A 20955-nucleotide genomic window follows, 5' to 3' on the forward strand; every position below is an offset into this window, starting at 1 on the left:
TTTTCCATATATTTTTCCTCCAAATTAAATTTTTATCTCTGCTGCGTCATATTTTTTTTTCTATTATTTTAACAAAATAATGCGGAACAGATGAAAATGAGCGGAAAAATACCGCAGCTGATAGCTTTATACTTCACTACACAAAGTTCTTATCCCAGAGCTCAGGAATTTAGGGACAAAGTAACTCAATGTAAGGAACCAAGGATGCCCTTGAATTTCCATAAATATTCGCTTGTTCACTCGGAGCAAGGAGAAAAATAGTATCTTTGCGCTTGTAAGGTTGCTGTGTCAATGAAGCAAACAGAGGATTGTTGCATGACTCTTGAAGAGCCAAGATGCGATCCTGCAGGATCCTCTGGTAAGAGAGGATGCTTTGTGGAAATCATGGCAAAAGATGGAGGGAGGTAAGATGTCCTGGAGGTGACAGGATTTCCACTCTTTTCTGTGGCTCTGGGCTAGATTGGCAGAGATTGACCAGCACATACTAATCCACCGGGGGTGAGCTGAATAAGTGTGCGTAAGAGTCCTCTTTTTTTATCAAAGTGAAAACATCACTACTATAAGCACGATTTTTGAGAAGTTCATCTGTACATCCATTTCCCACCCTTTGAGACTAGGATATTCCTGTTGACTGTACATGGGGAGTAAACAAGCACATCCATGCCGAAGAGGAGTTTGGTACTGAAAGAGCTTTTGAATTGTGGCTCCAGAAAACCGTTCCATTACATGAGGTGATGTGCAGAGCTGGTGGCAGGTGGGGAGCTTGGTGGGGGCTCAGCTTCTAACTCCCCAGTCCTAGGCGGCACCTCTGCATCTGCCATCCTGTCTTCCCTCAGCTCTCTACCAGAACGACTGGCATTTCAGTTATCAAATCCTCCAGAGTAAATACGTGATTTTTTCATGCACCTTTTGCTAACCCCTGGTGTATTCTTCCTCCAGCGTACATACCGAATGCCAAAGGATATCCACGTTGAACCAGAGAAGTTTGCTGCAGAACTGATCAATCGTTTGGAGGAAGTACAAAAGGAACGTGAAGCAGAGGAGAAACTGGAGGAGCGCCTTAAACGTGTTCGAGCGGTTAGTAACCTCTTTACCTCTACCAGCCTGGGAGACTGTCTGCGTACTGTACACCACAGGGAGCTTTCAGCTGCTGTGGAAGCAACTGGGGCGACCACTTCCTGCTCCAACAGCCATGGTTATCACTTGCAAAGGGGCTTCTGGAGGCTCCCATTGCCCCAGGAGCTTCCACGGTGCTGTTTCCCCATCCATGCAGGGCTCTGTGAGCTCCGGCACTCCCTCCCTGCTGTAAGATACCAGCCATGGCACAGCAGTGCCCGCTTCTGCCACCAGTTAGGGGCTGTCTCGTCTTCTTCAGCACCCTTGCTCTCCTGAGAGCAATCCCTTCTGTGCAAGGATGGGGACTATGTCACAGGAATTCTCCCTCCGCTGTGGGGTTTTGTGTGATCCCCATTTCCTCTACAAATTGTAGCCAGGTGGCAGGTGATGTTATTGTTGGAGGTGTTTGTGTCTGCTATCAGGCCATTCCTACCACAACCAAAAGGGTTCTCCCCATCAGTGCCTAGCACATCCCTAGAAAACATGGAACTGATCAGGTGCAGCATCCAAGAACCCTCTCCTGAGCAGAAAAACACACTGACTCCACATGGGTGGCTGGGGAGACGCAGCCCATGGCATGCTGTGAGCCCTGGTACCACTGGGGCCCTTCAGAGCTCGAGGACTTTGTAGATGAACCAAGGAAAGCGTGCAAGGCCTTTAGCTCCACCACAAGCTCCAAAAGGTAAATAATGATGTATTGGTCATCTAATATTACCTGTGTGAGCCACCCTGTTCAGCAGCATTCGCACCATATCTTTTCTTCTGAGATACTGCATCTCATGGGTACCTGTCCATCTTGTGCTGGGGCTATAGGAGAGTGTTCAGAGGACACCACAGTGTTACGGAACCTTGCCAATGTCAGTGTAACTACAGCCCTGTGTGAAGAAATTACGGGTCTCTGCTGTTAATAGCTGCTGTGGCCCTGAGGCAAAGGCTCTGTGCTTAGTAACCCACAGCTCTCCCTTCAAGCAGAGGTATCGGTGCCTGGCTTGGCTAGCTCTGTGCTTTCAGAGGAGCCGAGTCTCTGGGGCTCCGGGGCAGACCCTGCAGCCCCGCTAGAGTAGTTTTAAATGTTCATCTAGTAGCTCTTTAAACAGAAAAGAGCTGTAAGTTGTCATATTCGCTTTGAATCACATCTGCATTTCAAATGCAGAGAAGTGAGGAAGGCAGAAGGATCTGTAAGGTTTCCTCCAGCTCCAAGCGTTTTCCAGCAAACTCCCTGCACCTCTGCATCCAGCATCCAGCCAGAAAAGGCCACTGAGGTGCTTTTGTGATTAGATTCCTGTTGTACTGGAATTTCTCTGGTTTTATCTGGTACCTATTGCTTTCTAAACAAAGCCAATGTAACTTGCAGCATTTTCTGCTAACATGGTCCTAGAGCACTCTTCTTCCTCCTCCTCCTCCTTCTCCCCCCTCCGTGGCTCTGTTGCAGCCCCCTCCTGTACCAGGCTACATTATGCCAGCCCTCTGCCTCCTTGAAGAAGCTGCCAGTAGCAATACCATAAAATCAGCAAATACCTATGTGCCAGAGAATAAATTTAAGTCTGTTTAAACACATTTTTGTGTGACTTAATCTATTTTTAAGCCCAGGACTCCCACTAATGCTATATATTAAACCTCTTTGCTGTCTCCAGAATGTACTTCATTGACTGTCTGGCATCTGGCATTAGCCATTCAGGAAAACTCAGAGTAAGCAATTGTAGCTTTTTTAGGTCAGCACTTGAGGTGCAGGAGCTGCTGGTATCAGCAAGAGGAGACCTTGAATCCTGATAGATCCCAGGGTTTTTTCCTTTGACCTGAACACGAGGACTTACAGGGTAACCTCTTACCGGGTCTGCATGGCTCGCTGAACAACAGCACAGGGAAAGCCATGAGCGTTAGTCACACTGGGCAGTTATCAGCTTAGCAGAGAAGCTGCAAGTATTTTGCAAAAGCTAGGAAAAAAGAATTTTTCTCCCCCATAGTGAGCTGCCTGCAGGTTCCCTTTCAAAGCCACATCATGCAGTAACATCGAGAAGAGGCATTTGATTTAAAGCCAAATGCCTGTTACTGAAAAGACTGTTAGGATTTCTGTTTTTCAAAAAAGACAAACTCTGAATTCATTAATTATTCTGAGCAGCATGGGAGAGTATTAAGAGGATATGCCCGCCTCTTTATTACTTTTTGAGTTGCTTCAGCCTCATGTCCATGCATGGAAGCTGCAGTATCGTATCGTACAGGTCAGTATCGTATCGTACAGATCACTGTGTCTTTGTCTGAACCAAGTGAATTGAAAATAAGCCAGGAGAAGAAGCCACCGCTGAGATTCTCACTATTTGAATATAAAACATTGCCTAGAGAGGGAAGTGATTTGCATGATGATCGAAAACACATTCATGGTTAGGTGAGCTATTTTGCCCTACCAACCAGCAGCTGCCTGATGGGTGGGACTGGGAGAAGGCAGAGGAGGAGGTTTGCAGCAGGGTATCACTTGCCCGTAGCTCATCAGTACAGATCTCAGCCTCCTGACTCAAAGGGAAGGGCACCCCCAGCCTTGTTGGAGAGTAAAAATAGCTCAGTAGACAGTCAGCAAAGTTGAAGTCTGCATGCTTCTAACTGCCGCTGCCTTTGGGAGCTGATGGAAGAGATTTCTGACAATATTATGTCAACAAAGCACCATCTAGTGGTTATGGCACCCGGGGCTTCACCGCCTGGCGAGAGGCTGCACACGCCGCCAAGCTTAGCCCAGCAAAGCTCAGCTCACCGCGGCGAGATGCTGGGACGTGGCTCCAGAGCTTACACCATCCCTGTGCCCAGGAAAGTGGAGGAGGCTGCTCCCGGGCCCGCAGGTTTCTCTGGTGTACAGCACTGCAGTTACTGCTTCTTGCCTGTGCCTCCCTGATCATGTCCTTGTCTTGTCTTCCCTTTCTTCTGCCTGTGCCAGCCATAGGCAGTGCAAGGGTGCTCGATGGGCGGAGGGATGCAGGTTAGGCAGCGTGCTTGTGCAAGCTGGGTGCGGGCAGGTTTGGGTGGGAGGGAGGGATAAACTGTGATCGGGCAACTCGGGCAAGGAGCACCTCGCAACGCACCGGTGCATGTGGCTGAGCCAAGGCTTGACTGCCGTATCCGAAGTCCCACATTACGGTCCCAGTTTGGGCTGCCCCAGCCTTGTGCCATATATTGTTTTTTTCACTGTAGACTGGGCACGGGCAAAGATTCAGCAGAACTGGTGTCTGCAGCCTTGACTCGAACCTTTGCTCTGCTCAAGGAGAGAGGGCAGCTTGGGGTAGGCACCCCAGTTCCATCGTTTGCTGCCTTTTTCTCACTGTTGGGGCTTTCCTACCTGGTACAAGCCTGAGACCAGTGCTAGGGGATGGGAAGCCAGCTGAGGACCTGCCTGGGGTTGCAATCTCCTGCTTAGTGACATAGAGGAGCTGAGGCAAACTGAAAGAGAGCCAGTGTATCCCTATCCTTCCCTTAGCCCACCCTGATCTCAGTCTTGGAGCAAAGCAAAGTACCAGGTCCCAGTTTTCTGCAAAATGGAGTTCCAGGCAGCCAGAGGGTTTCCCAGATCTCAGGCACCTGTTTGGCTGAACCACCCCAGGCTGTCACTCTCATGCCACCCTGCTCCAGTGTGACAGCACTGCCGGAGCTCTGGGCTCCGAGCAGAAAGGACACGCTGCCATTCCTCAGAGATCTGTGCTAGGGTCAGGTCTTCTCCTGCACATTAGTTGGCGTTTAAAGCCAAGAGTTTTCCAGAAAGTAGGTACCAGCTCTAAAAGCCTCACAAGTGCTGAGCGTATCATTGGGTTTTCATGAACTGCTAATAAATGCTTACCCCGGTGGCAGGGGTTTGGTCAGCACACGCTTCATCTTTACTTGTCCCTGACCTGGGTGCCCAGGGATGGCAGTTGGCAGGCCGCAGCGTTGTGGCTGTAGATGAAAGGTGCCTCTGAAGTTCTTCAAAGCAATTTGGTAGAAAGTGGTGTGGTGGGCCCTCCAGATGTGGGCATCATGTCACACCCCCAGGCTTGCAGCGCCCACGCCCTTGGCACTTCCAAAGCCTGGCATTGTCCCTGCTTCAGCTTTAAACCCCCAGGTGTGACACTGGGAGGAAGTCTGTTATTTGCTTTCTTGCTGTGTGGTTGGCAGCTGCAACTTTGAAGCTGGTTAGCAAGTGATGGATGATGACATCTGACAGGCGAAGTTGATGGGAGTCAGTGTTTTCTAGCAGATGCGTTTTATCTGTGCTGCAACTGATTTCTTTACTGTGCCAAAGGAGGAAAAGAGAGCAGCATTAAAGGACTCAGTGGAATCCTACTTATGTAATTAAAAAAAAATAGGAAACCCGACTTCCAATAAAGAAACTTCATAAATATCTGAGTTTATGTTGGAGCGTAAAGTAGTTTGTCAACATCAAAACCGTGGCTGTCAGCATGGAGGAGTTTTGTTCTTCCTGGCAAGAACTTAAAGAGTCGCTAGCAGGGTATCCTAGACCATTGTGAACTACAAGAACAAGCAGTTAGTTCCAACCCATTTCTTTATCTGCATGAAATGTTTCACTCCAGCCTTAGCATGCTCGAGAGAAATCGGTGTTTGATTTTCAAACCCATTTGTGCTGCTGTTGACTTTAAGTTGCTCCCTCCTGTTACAAGCCCGCTGTTGTCTTTGCCTTGCAAAATAGTCATTCAGGTGAGAACCAGGGGACTCAGGAACTGTTTGGCTGCATATCCTGTAGCTTCGGACTTTGTCTGATGGGTTTTGATGGTGCTTTACCAAATTCTCGCAGGAAGTCACAGGAATGGTGTGGTATGGTGTGTCTTGGCTGCTGGTTGTTACAGAACACCTTCAAGGGGCTTAGGGAGCGTTTGAATAAGGTTCTGCCCACTCATAAATCCGATTGAGTTGTTGCGCTAGTCAGAAAGCTGCATCTGTAAAGCCTGGTTGTGATGCGTGGGCTGCCTGTCAGAGGTTGCCTCAGTCTCTTTGGGTAATGCATGGAGACCCTTGCTAATGGTGGCTCAAAAAGCAGGTGCAGAGGCCTGAGCAGCTCTGCTCGGTAGCAGCAGGACTGCACAGGGTTGGGTTAGGAAGCTTTCTGCAGGAGGGTGGCACGGTCTGGGGCAGGTCTCCAGAGGGGCTGTGGATCTCCACCTTGAAGGGTTTCAAGATCTGGCTGGACTAAGGCAGGCCTGACTCAAGGGTTGGCAGCAGTCCTGCTGTGAGCAGGAGGTGGGACCAGGGACGCCTTTCACCACTCTGCTGTCATTCTCTGATTGTCCCCGGTTTCTTGCAGGAAGAAGAAGGTGAGGATGCAGATATCTCTTCTGGTCCCTCAGTCATTAGCCACAAGATGCCTTCCGCCCAAGCCTTTCATCACTTTGCTCCTCGTTACTCTGAGATGGGCTGTGCTGGGATGCAGATGAGAGATGCCCATGAAGAAAACCCGGAAAGCATCCTCGATGAACACGTACAACGCGTGATGAAAACACCGGGCTGCCAGTCTCCAGGACCTGGCCGCCACTCTCCTAAGCCACGGTCCCCAGAAAGTGGCCACTTAGGAAAGCTGTCAGGGACACTAGGAACAATTCCTCCAGGGCACGGCAAGCACGCAACAAAATCAGGAATGAAACTGGATGCAGCTAACTTATACCACCATAAACACATCTACCACCACATCCATCACCACAGCGTGATGAAACCAAAAGAGCAGATTGAGGCCGAGGCCACGCAGCGAGTGCAGAACAGCTTTGCTTGGAATGTAGATTCACATAACTATGCAACAAAGTCACGAAACTACACTGAAAACTTGGGCATGGCCCCTGTCCCCATGGACTCTTTAGGCTACAGGTGAGTCAAGGCGACACCCAACAGGAGTCCCAGAGCCGTGGCTTCTGTAGGACTTCTTCATAAACAGGCTGTAGCATTGGTGAAACAGTGGCTGAACCACATTTTCTTGTGAAAGTCTATGGTGGGACATGGTTTGGGGGCCTCCCACTGCTCTTCCCCTCCAGAAATAGATATGTCCCCTGATAACCCTTATAGACCCCTTTTCACTCTGAGATCTGGTGCTGAAAGACACCCTCTAACCTGGATTTTTAACGGCCTTGGTTGTAAAGTAGGTTTTCTGCTCCTTAAGGCAGTGGAGGTGTTTAGAAATTGCAGATGCCGGTCTACTTCCCCATGCCTCAGGAGCTGCTAAGTATAGGGTTGTGTCTCAGGGTCTGGGTGACAGAAACCAGTCCCCTAACGTGTTTGTGAGAGGACAAAACAGCCCTCCTTACTGCAAGGCCTAACCCATTCACCAGAAGGGCTCCTTTCTCTTCCTAACAAAACAACAGACACTGCGGTGTTGCCGTAGCATCCTGTCCCAAGGGGATGTTCTCTGGGGTAGTTAGTGCTCAGAAGAGACATTTTGCTGCCTTACGGGCTTTTGCCCATCTTTCCTTGGCTGTTTGAATTCCTCCATCCCCTCCCTGCTGAGGGGACAGGACGAAGCTCCTTCTCCACTGCTGTGGGTTTTGCTAGTGCTTTTACTGGATGACTGCAGAGGTGGCGGCGGAGCTCGGGGCTGTCTGGGGTGAGGGATGGTGATGCAGCAGCCACAGGGGAGGGCTGTGCTCGCCCTGAGCGTGGCTGGCTCCCCAGGGCTGTGGGTGCAGGTATGTTGCTTTGCAGCGTACCAGGGGTCTGATATTTAGTGAAGGCAGGAGGCTGGGTCTGCAGCAGGCAGGACCGGCGTTCAGAGCAGGGGGGCAGAATGCAGAGGCAGCTGAAGCAAACTGCTCTCCAGAGAGGGAGAATCACTTAAATCTGCCCAGTTTCCATAGGGAAAGGGCTGTTAGTGCTTCAACAGAGCATGAGCGTGACCATGCTGTGTCAAGCCAAAGCCCTGTCTAGATACAGGACTTCTCTCTAGCACTGACTACAGCATCTATTTAAGGGGATTATAAGAGGGCACATTCAGAGTTGTCCTTCCTCTGGTACATACTCACAGTTCCTGACAGTCCGCAGGTTAGGAGCTTCACAAGACGAGGTTATATCCGAACAATCTTGTTTGGCAGCCAGCAGTCTCTTGCAGTGGCTCGTCTGGCTCCTTGTTGAACCCATCGGGGTTGCTGGCCCCCCAGCCTCCTGCAGCCGTGTCTGCATTGATTACAAGCTGCAGGAAAGGACTTTTTTTGGGGGTTTTGTTCACACTGAACCTGCTGCTGGAGAATTTCATTTAATGCCCACTAGTCCATACGTGGGGAGAAGCAGAGAAGTTGTCAGTTTGCCCTGCCTTTGTAGATCTTCAGCAATCCCTCTCCAGATTTTTTTTAAAAAAAAAATGTCAGCAAAGCTGCCTGAGGGCCTGGTGGTCCTCTATGGTGTTGAAGTTATTTTTCCTGTGCGTGTTGGTGAGCACGCAGAAGCAGAAGTAGGGAGGTCCTATGGAGTAAAGCAGGTGGGTGATTAGGACAATGGGGGTCCCATGAAATTCACAGGCTGTGGCAGCAACAGGCCAGCACGGGTGAATTCTGCATGGCCTCGTGAGTGTGGGGCTGCTGTGCTGCTCACATGGGCATGCGTGTGGGCAAGGAGTGGCGGGGTTTCTGTAGGAACCTTTGCTGCAGCCATAAGCATAGCCAGAGTGTCACCTTCTGCCTGGTGTCCATCTGGCTACAGTGTTTGAGGTAGCTGGGCTTCCCAGTGCACGAGAGCCTGCAGAGGGCAGCCCACCCCACTAGATGTGATCTTCCACCATGGTGTGAAGCCGTGGTTCAAGTCGGGGTGAGAAACAAATGCTGGGTATGGCAGATCAGCAGTTTGGGGTATCGGTGAATCTGGGGCTGATGGGGAGGACCCAGGTTTTAAGCAGTGGTCTGGTGTGGAGAGTCAGCCAACAGATTGCAGCACCAGGATGAACCTCCTGCTCTGAGCAAAGAGCTGGGGGTTTAACACAACCCTTCGTGTGGCGGATCTTCTTGCCACATTGTCATGATTTGTTTGCCCAGAGGAGAAGCTCCCTTTCCCCACAGGTGGCTGGATGGAGAAGCTTGCTGTGCTTAGGTCTAGCCAGTCTTACTCTTAGCCTCAACTGTGGCACAGTTGGTTTGAGCTATGGTAGAGCCAGGAGGCTGTGGAAGGCAGCCAGGGCCACATCTGTACTGCAGGAGCACCAGACCCTAGCAGGGCTGAAGGTGTCTGGAGATAGACGTGTCCATCCTCTGCCATGGTCTGCGGTGGTTTGGCTTAGGCAAAGCGCTAATGTCTCAAGCTTTGTTCTTGCAGTGGGAAAGCAAGTCTGCTCTCAAAAAGAAATGTTAAGAAGACCGATTCAGGGAAAAGTGATGGTGCCAACTATGAGATGCCAGGATCTCCTGAAGACGTGGAGAGAAACCAGAAGATCCTTCAGTGGATCATAGAAGGAGAGAAGGAGATCAGCAGGCATAGGAAAACAAACCATGGGTAAGGGCTGGCAGAGCAAGGGGGCTTCACGCTGTTGTATTGCATCCCCTGCACAAGGCCTGTGTGTCTGGGCAGTCTGCCTTGTTTCTGGAGATCTTGGAAAGATGAGAATCCACCAGGCACAAGGGTTTAGACCCTTTGGAGACTGAGAATTGCTCGAGGGCTGTAAGGGCTGTTTTTTCTGAAGGATGACTTCTGGTCACGGGGGAGGTTGCAGCCCCAGGGGAATCTCACTAATTGCTGCTATGGTTCCAAGGTGGAGAACGCGGCACACAGTAGGCAGTATTTTTCCTTTAAGCATTTGCTTGTATGTAAATGCCTGTTACTCCTGCAAGGTGCTGATAGAAATGTCAGACCTGCTGTGCTTTAGCCGTTGGTCCCGAGTAAGCAGTTTAGCACAGCTCAGAGTTGCCCAGCATTTTGGCTTGTGGGGAGCATCCTCTGGGATGGCCCCACCTGCCTGGAGTGGAGCCAAGGACATGGCTGCCTTGGGAGTTTCTCTGTTGTCAAACATCTCCTGTAGGCACCGATCCTTAATCCCTGTCTGGTCAGTCTGGCAAAATAACGGCATGTGCGGGGTGTTGATGAGAGGGATCTGGAGTCTCTCATCCCCTTTGACACAGCTGTGCTGGAGGCTCAGTGGTGAAACTGCTGGTGGTTTCTTCTCTTGCTTGATGGTAGAGGCCAGGGCAGGTTGCACTGCAGGCAGCTGGGGCCAAGTGCCAGGGCCATGGGCAGTGCCAGGCCACCATGAAGTCAGGCAGGCAGGTTCTGCCACCAGAGCTGGGGAAGAATGAGCACATCTCTGCAGCATCCCCTTCCCTGGAGAGGCCAACCAGCAGCTCATGGAGAAGCTCCCAGACTGGGAACATTGTCAGCACATGGGAGGGCATCTTGTGGGGGAATGTCACAAATGGTCGAGCTGCCTTTTGCTGGATTTATTTTCAGGTGTTGTGGACTTGATGAGAGCCCTTAAACAGATTTGTGGGCTTTGTGTCAGGGTTGGGTTGCTCACCCTGTCTCAGGACTTGCTGTCCTGAAATGTTCTCTAGGCGCGGATGGTGCTCCCCTCTCCCTTGGAAGCCGTGCTGTAAGGAGCTTCCCAGTGGTGCCCATGTCCAGCTGCAGAAGCTGTAGGTTCATTTAGGAGTGACTCTGTGCCTGTGCAAAGTGACTCAGTGGTCCATGTAAAACCTTTGTGTTTGTGTGTAGCTCTTCAGGTGCTAAGAAGCAGCTGTCCCATGATATGGTCCGACCCCTCTCCATTGAACGGCCTGTTGCAGTGCATCCATGGGTCAGTGCCCAGCTCCGAAACATCGTCCAGCCTTCTCATCCCTTCATCCAAGATCCTACCATGCCGCCCAATCCAGCCCCCAACCCTCTCACCCAGCTGGAAGAAGCTCGCAGGAGGTTGGAGGAGGAGGAAAAAAGGGCTGGAAAACTCCCCCTTAAACAAAGGTATGTTGATGGGGTCTGACTGTGTGTGGGAGGCAAGGGGGAGACTGCCCTGAAGGTGGGCAGCTGAAGGAGATGTCCATGTCCTCTGCTCTGGTCTCCAGCTCCCAGCACCAACTGGGTTGAGGCACATGCAGGGGGGTCAGAGAAATCTGCCTCAGTCCCTCTGACACGCTGGTGCGAATGCCAAAACCCATTTTGAGGGCTTGGGCTAGTGGTTTGTGGATGGAGAGGCTGGAAACGCTCCTGGCAGGGTGTGGAAGAGGCTGCTGAGAGCTTGAGGAGGAGCTGGGCTGGGGAAGCCTGCGTAGAAGGGGCTTGGTACTTGGTACGGGAGAGCTCCCTCCCCTGGTACTTGCTGACTGTCCATTAATTCACACTAACGATGATTTCAAAGCTTGGTGCAGGAGGAGAATTCAGCAGGACGCAACAGAATTGAGTGCAGTAGAAGCATATGTATTTGCTCTTTATCTCCCCCAGGCTTCTGAAAAAGTTTGCTCGTGGCATCTGGATGAGAGCACTGCACTGTAGTCCTGCTGCAGCAGCACTGACTTGCTGCATGGCCATGCATCTTTTTGTGACTCAGCTTAATGCCTGTTGTGGAGCTCATTCTCCTGCTCCTGTGTTCTCTTTCGGGGAACATTATTTGCAAGTGACATGGAGCTCCCAGATTAAAAGCATTTTGGAAGTGCTAGATAATTACTGTTAACAGCTAAAAGCACTTTGTCCATTAAAAACCTTTCACAGCCTTATAGCTGTCTTCCAAAAACTTGAAACTTTGCAGTCTGACTCTTACAAACAAAAATGTAATTTAAAAAAGAAACTCTTAATTGCCGAGCTCCAATTATTTTTGCTTGCAGTGACCATGTAGCAGACTTCTGCGTATTTATGTCAGAGTATTGATTGAAAGCCAGGTAATTAGAGGGCTCTTCCAAGTCAGGGTAAGCCAAGTTTATTCGATCTACCTTTCAGTTGATGTAATCGGATAGGGTTTATTAGTAAAAGTCACTTATAGTCATATTAAATTCATGCACCTTCCCCAGAAATGTCTAGATGCAGATACACACTTTGGAAACACCAACATATGCTATATGCATATGCAATTAATACTCTTAATAATAATTTGGCATGTGTTGTAAGTGTAGCTTTTGTAGAAACCTCATGGCATTGTGGTAAATGCCAGGCAGACCAGCGAGAGGAAGGCTGAGCAGTCCCAGGGCTGGGCTGCTCTGCCTTCGCTGCCACTCCATGAGGTCTGGCTCTTCTCCCGGTGGTGCAAGGATCCCCCTGACCTGCCCCAGGCATGGAAAACCAGGGAGCCGTGTTCACTGGCAGGGAACTGCTCAGGAAAAGCAAATGTGCCTATGTCCAGTAGCAGGCAGGAATGAGTGCAGCGGTCCCCAGGGAACCAAAGGTTTCTGGATATTGAAAACTCTCTGCTGGATTTTGACAGGATTGGGTGCTCTAGCTTGAAGCATGCCTGAGCTAGCAGCTTGTTGGAGAGCTCCTGCTATGGTTAGCACAGAGGTCTCCCTGAAAATAGACCCCACAGCTCTCCTGAGAGCAAAGGAGAAACAGAGCGGGGAGCTATGTGTAAACACCATTTATTTCAGTCGGGAGCTTTGAAGAGCTCTGGGAAAAGGGAGCTGGTGTCGCAGGTTTGTTGGCAGCCTTGGGCAAGCACAGTGCCGACGGCAGCAGAGGTGGAGGTGAGCCTGGAGGTGTCCTTGGGGCACCGGCTTGAGCTGCCTGCAGGAGGAGAGTGCAGCGTGCCAGCTTTGTATGGCCAAGCTGACCTCGCCAGCACGGTTACCCGGCTCACCAACCACCCTCCTCCAGCACAGCCTTCCCCAGCTAGCTGCCTGCTGCCCTGGCTGGGGTGCCAGCAGCCCCACTCCCCCCCAGCACCGCCCTGCTAGAAATAAAGGAGGCGCCTGCAGTGCCTGTGCTGGGAATCACAAATATTCTTCCAGAAACCACACTTCTACTGCAGAAAAAGCCTTTCTCTCCCTATACCACAACATTTGGAGGGACGTTGAGATAGTTACCTGGCTGCTGCTAGCAAGCAATGCAGGATTAAATGTCCAGTACTGAAGGAGATCCAGTATGCCCAGCATTGGTGTCCCAGTGACCATCATGCTTCTTCCATGTACAGCCAGGTTTTGAGTCATTTTCTGTATCTCAGTGTCACAGTTCACTTATGTTTGCAGCTGGATAAAGTAATTGGTATAGCCCTTCAGCGAAAAGATTTTTGCAAGCAGTGTTGGTGTGATCTCAGTTTGGAATTAATGGGGTTGGGCCAAGCCTGGAAGAGGAGCAGAAAAATGTGGCAGAAATTCTGCACCCAGCAGAAATATGGCTGGGGACACCTCCCAAGGTAACATCTGCTGGGTGCATTTCAGGCTTTCCAAAACACCCCAGCCCCAGGGCTGAGTTGGAGTGAGCTGGGCACTTCATCTCTGCGTCGCAGCAAGGTTGGATTGGTGCTGTAACCTAGACTCAGCTTTCTTGTCACAGCACCACTGGGCTTTATGGCTAAAGAAATCAGGACTGGAAAGCAGATGCGATAAGTCTGATGCGCGCTGCCATTTCCTTACTGGATAACATTTTGTGCTTGTGACAAATGCAGCAAAGGGAGGTGATCCCAGAAAGGCAGGGTGGTGGTACCTGGCTGTGTTTCTGGGTCACACTGCCACCGAGGCGATGGGTGCAGGTGGAAGCTTTAATGAGGCAGGGCTCAGAGGTGGTCTGGTAGCCTGCTTGAGTAAGCCATGGTCCCAGGAGAACTCTTGGCAATGACGGAAGCAGAGACAGTTGTGTTGTCTCATTCTCCTGAGATGAGCTCTTGGAAAATTACATTTCAGTGATTCTGTATTGATCAGCTCTGCTTTAGCCTGCTAGAGATCAGTGGCTGCAGTTTGGGATGTGTGTGTATTCTGCTCCTGGGAGCAGTGGGCAGGGACTCTGGAGCACAGGTAGTTTTTCCATCAGTCCTCCCAGTCAAAGGGAAGGGGTTTGGAAGGGCCACTCGAATCTGGCAAATCAGCAGATGGTTATGGGACTGGTGCCACAAGCAGCGGTTCGACTGTGGGATTCGCTTTGAGAAACCTGGTCGTCTGGGGGCTGGCGGGGTCCATCTGTTAGGGAAAGGGAAAAGCATCTTTGGTCCCAGGCTTGGCAAGCCGGTGAAGAGAGCTTTAAACTAAAGTTGCCAGTAGAGGGGAACCTCAGTCCATCCCACTCCTACAAGTTCGATGCCAGTGCCAGCAAGAGATGCCCAGAGCCTGGAGAGGGATGGCAGGGCAGCAGGAGAGCATCTGAAGAGCACCACAGAGGAATTCCAGCCACTCCAGCCGGGAAGTCAGCATCGGGGGCCCAGCTTGAAAGCCTCTGTGAGACTGCACGTAGCATGGGGAATGAATAAGAGGAGTTAGAGATGTGCGCATGCCTGCAGGGCTGCAACCTTATTGGCATCACGGAGATGCGGTGGGATGGCTGCTGTGACTGGAGGACAGTTAGCCTGGGAGGAATACATAGGAATTGTCCGAGCAGCCAGGGACCAGGTTAGGCAAGCTGAAGCCCTGATAGAATTGTATCTGGCCAGGAACATGGAGGGCAACAGAAAAAGCTTCTGTAAGTACGTTGGTGATAACAGGAAGCCTAGGGAAACTGTGAACCCTCTCCAGAAGGAAGCAGGAGACCTGGCTACCTGGGACACGGAGAATGCTGAGGTACTCTGTGACTTTTTTGCCTTGGTCTTTACTGGCAAGTGCTCCAGCCACTGCCCAAGTCACCGAAGGCAAAGGCAGGGACTGGGAGAATGAAGAACCACCCACCATAGGTGAAGATCTGGTTCAAGGTCATCTAAGGAACCTGAAGCTGCACAAGTCCATGAGCCTTGATGAGATGCATCTGCAGGTCCTGAGGGAACTGGTGAATGAAGTTGCTAAGCCACTGTCTGTCGTATTTGAGAAGTTGTGGCAGTTTGAAGTTCCCATGGACTGAAAAAGGGGAAACACAACCCCCATTTTTAAAAAGGGAAAAAAAGACCCGGGCAGCTACAGGCCTGTCAATCTCACCTCTGTGTCTGGCAAGATCATGGAGTAGATCTTCCTGGAAACTATGCTAAGGCACGTGGAAAATAAGGTTATTGCTCACAGCCAGCATGGCTTCACCAAGGGCAAATTGTGCCTGATGGATTGTGTCCTGCACGTGGGCCGGGGCAGTGCCAGGCACAAATACGGGCTGGGTGGAGAATGGATGGAGAGCAGCCCTGAGGAGAAGGACTTTGGGGGTGTTGGTTGACAAGCTCAACATGACCCGACAATGTGCACCTGTGGCCCAGAAAGTCAACCACACCCTGGGCTGCATCACCAGCAGCGTGGCCAGCAGGTCGAGGAGGTGATTCTCCCTCTCTGCTCCACTGCTGTGAGACCCCACCTGCAGCGCTGCGTCCAGCTCGGGGCCCCCAGCATAAGAAGGACATGGACCTGTTGGAGCGAGTCCAGAGGAGGCCACAAAGATGCTCAGAGGCTGGAGCCCCTCTGCTGTGCAAACAGGCTGAGAGAGCTGGGGTGGTTCAGCCTGGAGAAGAGAAGGCTCCCGGGAAACCTTACAGCAGCCTGCCAGCGCCTAAAGGGGGCTTACAAGAAAGCTGAGGACAGACTGCAGGACAGGGGGGAATGGCTTTAAACTGAAAGAGGGTAGATTTAAATGAGAGAGAAAAAAGAAATTCCGCACTGTGAGGGTGCTGAGGCGCTGGCCCAGGCTGCCCAGAGCAGCTGTGGGTGCCCCATCCCCGGCATGTCCAAGGCCAGGCTGGACGGGGCTGGGAGCAACCTGGGCTGGTGGGAGGTGTCCCTGCCCGTGGCAGGGGGCTGGGACTGGGTGATCTTTAAGATCTCCTCCAACCCAAACCATTCTGTGATTCTATGATTTATAGCACAAGCAGGGGCATCCAAAGCCATGGAGGTTGTTTAGAACTCTAGCTCTGTGAAGCAGTGCAGAGTTTCTGCTTTTGGGCATCATTTTCAGGCACATCTCTGCTCTGGGAAGAGGTGAGCCCTGGAGCCAGGCTGAGCACGTTCAGCAACAGCCTTTCAGGGCTGAACTACACAGTGGCAGGAGGAGGAGGAAGGACGCTGCCGGCCACCAGCATGGTCCCCCTCTTGCTCCTGCCAGGCTGAGCTAAGCGGCATCTTTTCCATCTCCCCAGGCAAAGAACGGCAGCCCTGGGGGAACCGGCTTTGCTGCCTGCGCAGAGCATGTCGCTGTGTCCCCAGGTCCCCAGGCACACAGTAGCTCTCTTAGTCATGACTTGTTCCTAGCAGGATTAAGAGAAGCTCAGGGACTTTGAGGTTTTCCAAACCCCTTCAATTAACTTCTGGCTTGCAGGGTTCACAGAATTTGCCTGAATTTATGACCCATTTTTACTTTAAATGTCGTGGGGTTTTTTCCCAAGGATGACTCAATTCCTTAATGTTTTTCTAGCTAAAGGGCATCCTGTGCTTTGATATGGGGATGGGAGAAGCTCCGAGAGCTCTGCTGGCACCGGGGTGGACCCTTGCCTCTCAGGATGCTGCATCTTCTCCCAAGGTCTCCCAGGCAGAGCAGGCACCAGGAAGGTCGTTCAGTTGAACTTTAGACCTCTCTTGCTTGTAGAAAGCGGTGAAAAGATTGTGTCTGGTCTTGGTTTGCAATGCCAATGTTTATGTGGGCATGCCATTAAAAAGGCACGCTGCCTGCAAGCCAGTGTTTAAAGGTTAAGGTCGGAGTCATTTCCAAAACGGCGATTACCTCATCTGCTTGGCGAATTCTGTTTTTTATAGCAACTTTCCAGTCATGTAAATACAAAATCATCTTTTTTATCCACCATACTTTTAAAATAATTTTTTTAAGCTGCCAAATTTGTTTTATGTGACTTTGAAAGGGAAGGCTGCCTCTGGCTTATACCACACATGCCAAGTTACCAATTTGTGTAGGCTGCTCTGATGTTTGTGCAGCATTTACGGCACCCCAGATGAAAGGTCTTTCAGAAAGGCAAAGTACCCAGAGTTTTATTATTGCTGCTTTTGTCTGCCTCTGAAGATGGGGTTAGGACTGGGCTGATGCTTTTGGTCCCACATAGCAGAACCCTGGTGTGTGGGCTGGAAGCAGAGACCAGACCAACATTCTGAGAGTTGCAAAAACACAGGAAATTTAAAGTCACTGGGGTTTTGGAGCTGGCAACTGCCTTGCCACCCTGCACAGACAGGATAGGCAGTGAAGCCTGCGGGGCATGCCCCGCTGGGAGCTCCATCCCCTCCGACCTCTATCTACAGTGGGAGAAGTGCCCAGGGGAGCCGTGGGGAGCAGGAGCAGTCCTGTCTGCACAGCCCTGCAGATGTAGGTTAGCAGAAAGCCATGCTGAGCTATTGTGGCCATGGCAGCCATAATCCCAGGCCGTGTGAGCGGTGTGTCCATTATCATCCCCACGCGTGTTTCTGGCCCTGTGTGCTTGGTGCACACCAGGAGTGTGCTGATGGTGACCTGGGTCTGCTGCCGTCGGCCGGGGATGCTCAGCCTTGCCCAGAGCTTACCAGTGTCTCCCTGAGCCAGTGGTACTGTGGGAAGGGCCATGACCTCTCAAAGCCTCGGGGTGGGTTTCTTCAGTGTGAAGGGGCTGAGCTAGAACCTGTGCCCTCCTTGTAGCTGTGGTTGGGCCCCTTCCAGCCTTTCCCAGTGCTGTTCACTCTTTCACCACGCAGGTGTGTGGCTGCATGCCAAGAGAGCTGGTGGCCAGAGCAAAGGATGCTCAGGGACCACACTGCATTTCCTCTGGCCCGTTTCTACCACCTCTGGTGGGACCTGACCACACCTCTTGCATGGGCAGCTGCGTACCCAGAAGGGCACCCAGCAGCAGCAATGGTGCTGAGCACCATGGGCTGATACTCAGCAGGTCGTTTGTATTTTTGCACGGCAGGTTGAAGCCCCAGAAGAGACCAGGCAGCGGTGCGTCTCAGCCGTGTGAGAACATTGTGGTTGCTTACTACTTCTGTGGAGAGCCCATCCCTTACCGCACTCTCGTCAAAGGGCGCGTGGTGACACTGGGACAGTTCAAGGAGCTGCTGACCAAGAAAGGGAACTACAGGTAAGGGCTGCTCCCGTGTGTGTTGTGGTGCCAGCAGACTGTCAGCAACCCCTGGCAGATGCTGCTGCCAGGGCACAGCGGTGTTCCCCCCACCAAGGTGAAGGAGCAAGGTGGCAGATTGGGGGCGCTCCTGGAGCCTTTCAGGAGGGCTCCCACAGGGCATGCTGCGGTGGGGATGTGGCAGCATGGCCAAGGCGCATTGGTTGTTGAGGAGGCAGCTTACAGGGATGAGGGAGATTGGGGTTGTTAGCAGAAATGCCCCGCGTCAGAGTTTGCACCTTCAGCAGAAGCTGCTGAGCAGCCCTGCAGGGTCCTGGGCTGAGCAGCATCAGCCAGTGCTCATTGATGCTGTGGGGGAACCCTCTGACTTCCAGAGCTGTTCCAGCTCCTCTCAGAGTTTCCTCCAGTGCGGGCAGGGAGGCTGGGTCCTGCCGGAGTCCCAAAGCAGCCAGGCTCAGGGCATGTAGCTCTCCAGGTTCCCTCTTCCAGGCAGGAGCTTCCATGGGGGAGCCTGCCTGGAAATGCTCCACTAATAGAGGTGCCTCAGCCGCTACTTTTGGGAGAGCTGTGAATGGGCTTGGGCTCAGGGCTGGAGCTCCTGAACATGCTAGCACAGGTCCTGACCACTCCTTTGCTCCCTGAGTGAGGGCAGGGGCAGAAGCACAGCCCCAGTTGCCCCCATGGCCATGCCTAGGTTTGGGGACTGTGGTGCCCCTGTGACCATTCACCTGCTTGCTTTTTTTTTTTCCCCTCTGTGCCCCCGTGTTCCTGGTTTTTCAGGTATTACTTTAAGAAAGTGAGTGATGAGTTCGACTGTGGTGTGGTCTTCGAGGAGGTGCGGGAGGATGACACCATCCTGCCCATCTTCGAAGAGAAGATCATCGGGAAGGTGGAAAAGATTGACTAGGCTTCAGGGCTTCCGAGGCGTGAGGACAGGACTGTGAAAGACTCTGGGACCGGAGGAGAAGGCCTGGGGCAGACGTTGGCAGGGCTACTGCCACGGGCACTGGGCGAGCCCAGGGCGGAGGGTGGCAGCCGGCTCCGGCACAGACCTGGGCAAGCTCTGGATTGCCGGTGGATGCCATTTCACCCCCACGAACCTGCCAGTGGGAGCCTGGGCTCCCTCTCCATACCGAATATAAGTGTAATGTAGCATTGTACAGTGCATTAGAAAGTGTAATATGACCTTGTTTACTAAAGCTGCATATTTTTGATATATTGTAATAAAAGGAAAATATTTCCAATGTCACAGTGCTCTTATGTAAATGTAGAACATACAGGTACTGCAGAACTCGCCCAAAGTGTACAGCCATCCATCAGACCACCTGCTCCTCGCGTTCCCGGCACCCTGCCCCGGCCCCCCGGCGTGGATGGCTTCGGAGCGCTGCCAGGCAGAGCCGCTCCCCACCGGCTGGAAGGGGTGGCCTTGCTCCGGAGGGGCTGTGGTCCCAGCTCACCTCGGAAGATTATTGAGCCATTCGGAAGGAGTCGGTCTCTCGCCTCCCTGGCAGTCTCAGCTGCTGGACATGGTAGGATGGTATTTTTTTTCCTCCTGAGCTTTCTTGTGACCGAGTAAATCCCAGAGGGATAGAAGGGTCGGAGCCAGCTCCCAGGTCTGGGGGCTTCCCGCAATGTGATGACCAGCTCGGAGCCGGGGCAGCAGTCAGGGTGCTGGCATCCCATGGCCCGCGCGCTTGTCCCCCACCCTGGGTGCCCCTGGAGAAGGGTTTGCTTCCCAGGATGGGCTGCAGTTCTGCAGAGGGCTGGCACCCATGTGCCCGGCACAGACATGCCCAGGCCCCTGGTGCCAAGCTCCAGCTTTGGTCGGGGGACTCTTTTTTAGGAGAAACATAACAGGGGTCAGAACTGATCAGACACTAAAGCTGAAGACCAAAAATTACTTTTTGTGAGTCCTGTGTCTTTTGTCAGCTTCTGTGTCTCAGGGAAAGCAGCATGAGGGCACTGCAGCCCACTGCCGAGAGCGGGGGGTTGTTGATGCCAGTTTGTGGGGCTGGCGTGGGGCCAGGTCACCCAGCAGCAGGGCAGCCAGCACCGTGGGAAGACTCCTGGGCTTACTCGGATGCAAGAAAGCTGGGGGCTGCGCTGGTGCTCCCACTACTCTGCCCTCGGTCCTGCCCATCCCCCAGCCCGGGCTCTGCCGTGCTCCGGCATGGCCATGGCTCTGTGCCGGCTCCTTCAGAGACCAGCCCTCACCCACCTGCAGAAACCAGGGCAGCCCTCAAAGCCAGGGGGGCTTCCACATCGGTGCTCGCCCTGCCTGGTGCTGCTCTTGGCCGCAGCAACGTGTTGGAGCTGCTGGGACCCTGCGGCACTGCGCTGGGATGCGACTGAGCCTGTTGTATATGTCACCGAGTGCCTTTAAAACACGGTTCTGTGACTTGCCTATACACTACGTGAAGTCCAGCAAAATCCACAATCGTTTTCAGCCTGGGAACAGCGTTACAAAGGGTTTTCTTCCCTGGTTTTTGTGAGTTCTGATGGTGGTGTGTCTGGTGAGGTTGTTACCATGCCTGGGATTTCCATCTCCCCCTTTTTTTCTCAGGGGGTCCCCTGTAAATATGTATAGCGACCGCGCAGCCCCGGCAACGTCTCCTCTGCATTTTCATGTGCTGACTTGTACAATGATCTTTTCAAAGGTACTTGGATAAAATGAAATAAAACCCCACGTCCCACTGCCTGCTGCATTCTTCCTTCCCTGCGGAGCAGATGCCCAGGTGCCCAGCAGCCAGCTGGGACTACCGGAGGATGGGGCAGGTCAGGCCAAGGGCTGGGACCCATGGCGTGGCTGGGGCAGCAGTGGGCTC

General features: G+C 52.3%; 1 protein-coding gene across 2 annotated transcripts in view; it reads left to right on the plus strand.

Annotated features, from left to right (window-relative positions):
- The window catches only part of AXIN1 (axin 1), a 76660-nt gene extending 55837 nt beyond the window's left edge, over positions 1-20823 (plus strand). The window contains exons 5-10 of one of the 2 annotated variants that reach the window (XM_056336752.1): positions 940-1077; positions 6392-6945; positions 9370-9546; positions 10759-11004; positions 17963-18130; positions 18911-20823. In XM_056336752.1, coding sequence (XP_056192727.1) covers positions 940-1077; positions 6392-6945; positions 9370-9546; positions 10759-11004; positions 17963-18130; positions 18911-19037 — 1410 coding nt within the window. In that variant the 3' untranslated portion in view covers positions 19038-20823. The remainder of the gene's footprint in view (positions 1-939; positions 1078-6391; positions 6946-9369; positions 9547-10758; positions 11005-17962; positions 18131-18910) is intronic. The other variant, XM_056336753.1, reaches the window with a different exon arrangement.
- The last annotated feature ends 132 nt before the right edge of the window (positions 20824-20955 follow it).

The sequence above is a fragment of the Falco biarmicus genome, chromosome 4 (genome assembly GCF_023638135.1).
Source record: "Falco biarmicus isolate bFalBia1 chromosome 4, bFalBia1.pri, whole genome shotgun sequence".
Classification (NCBI taxonomy): Eukaryota; Metazoa; Chordata; class Aves; order Falconiformes; family Falconidae; genus Falco; species Falco biarmicus.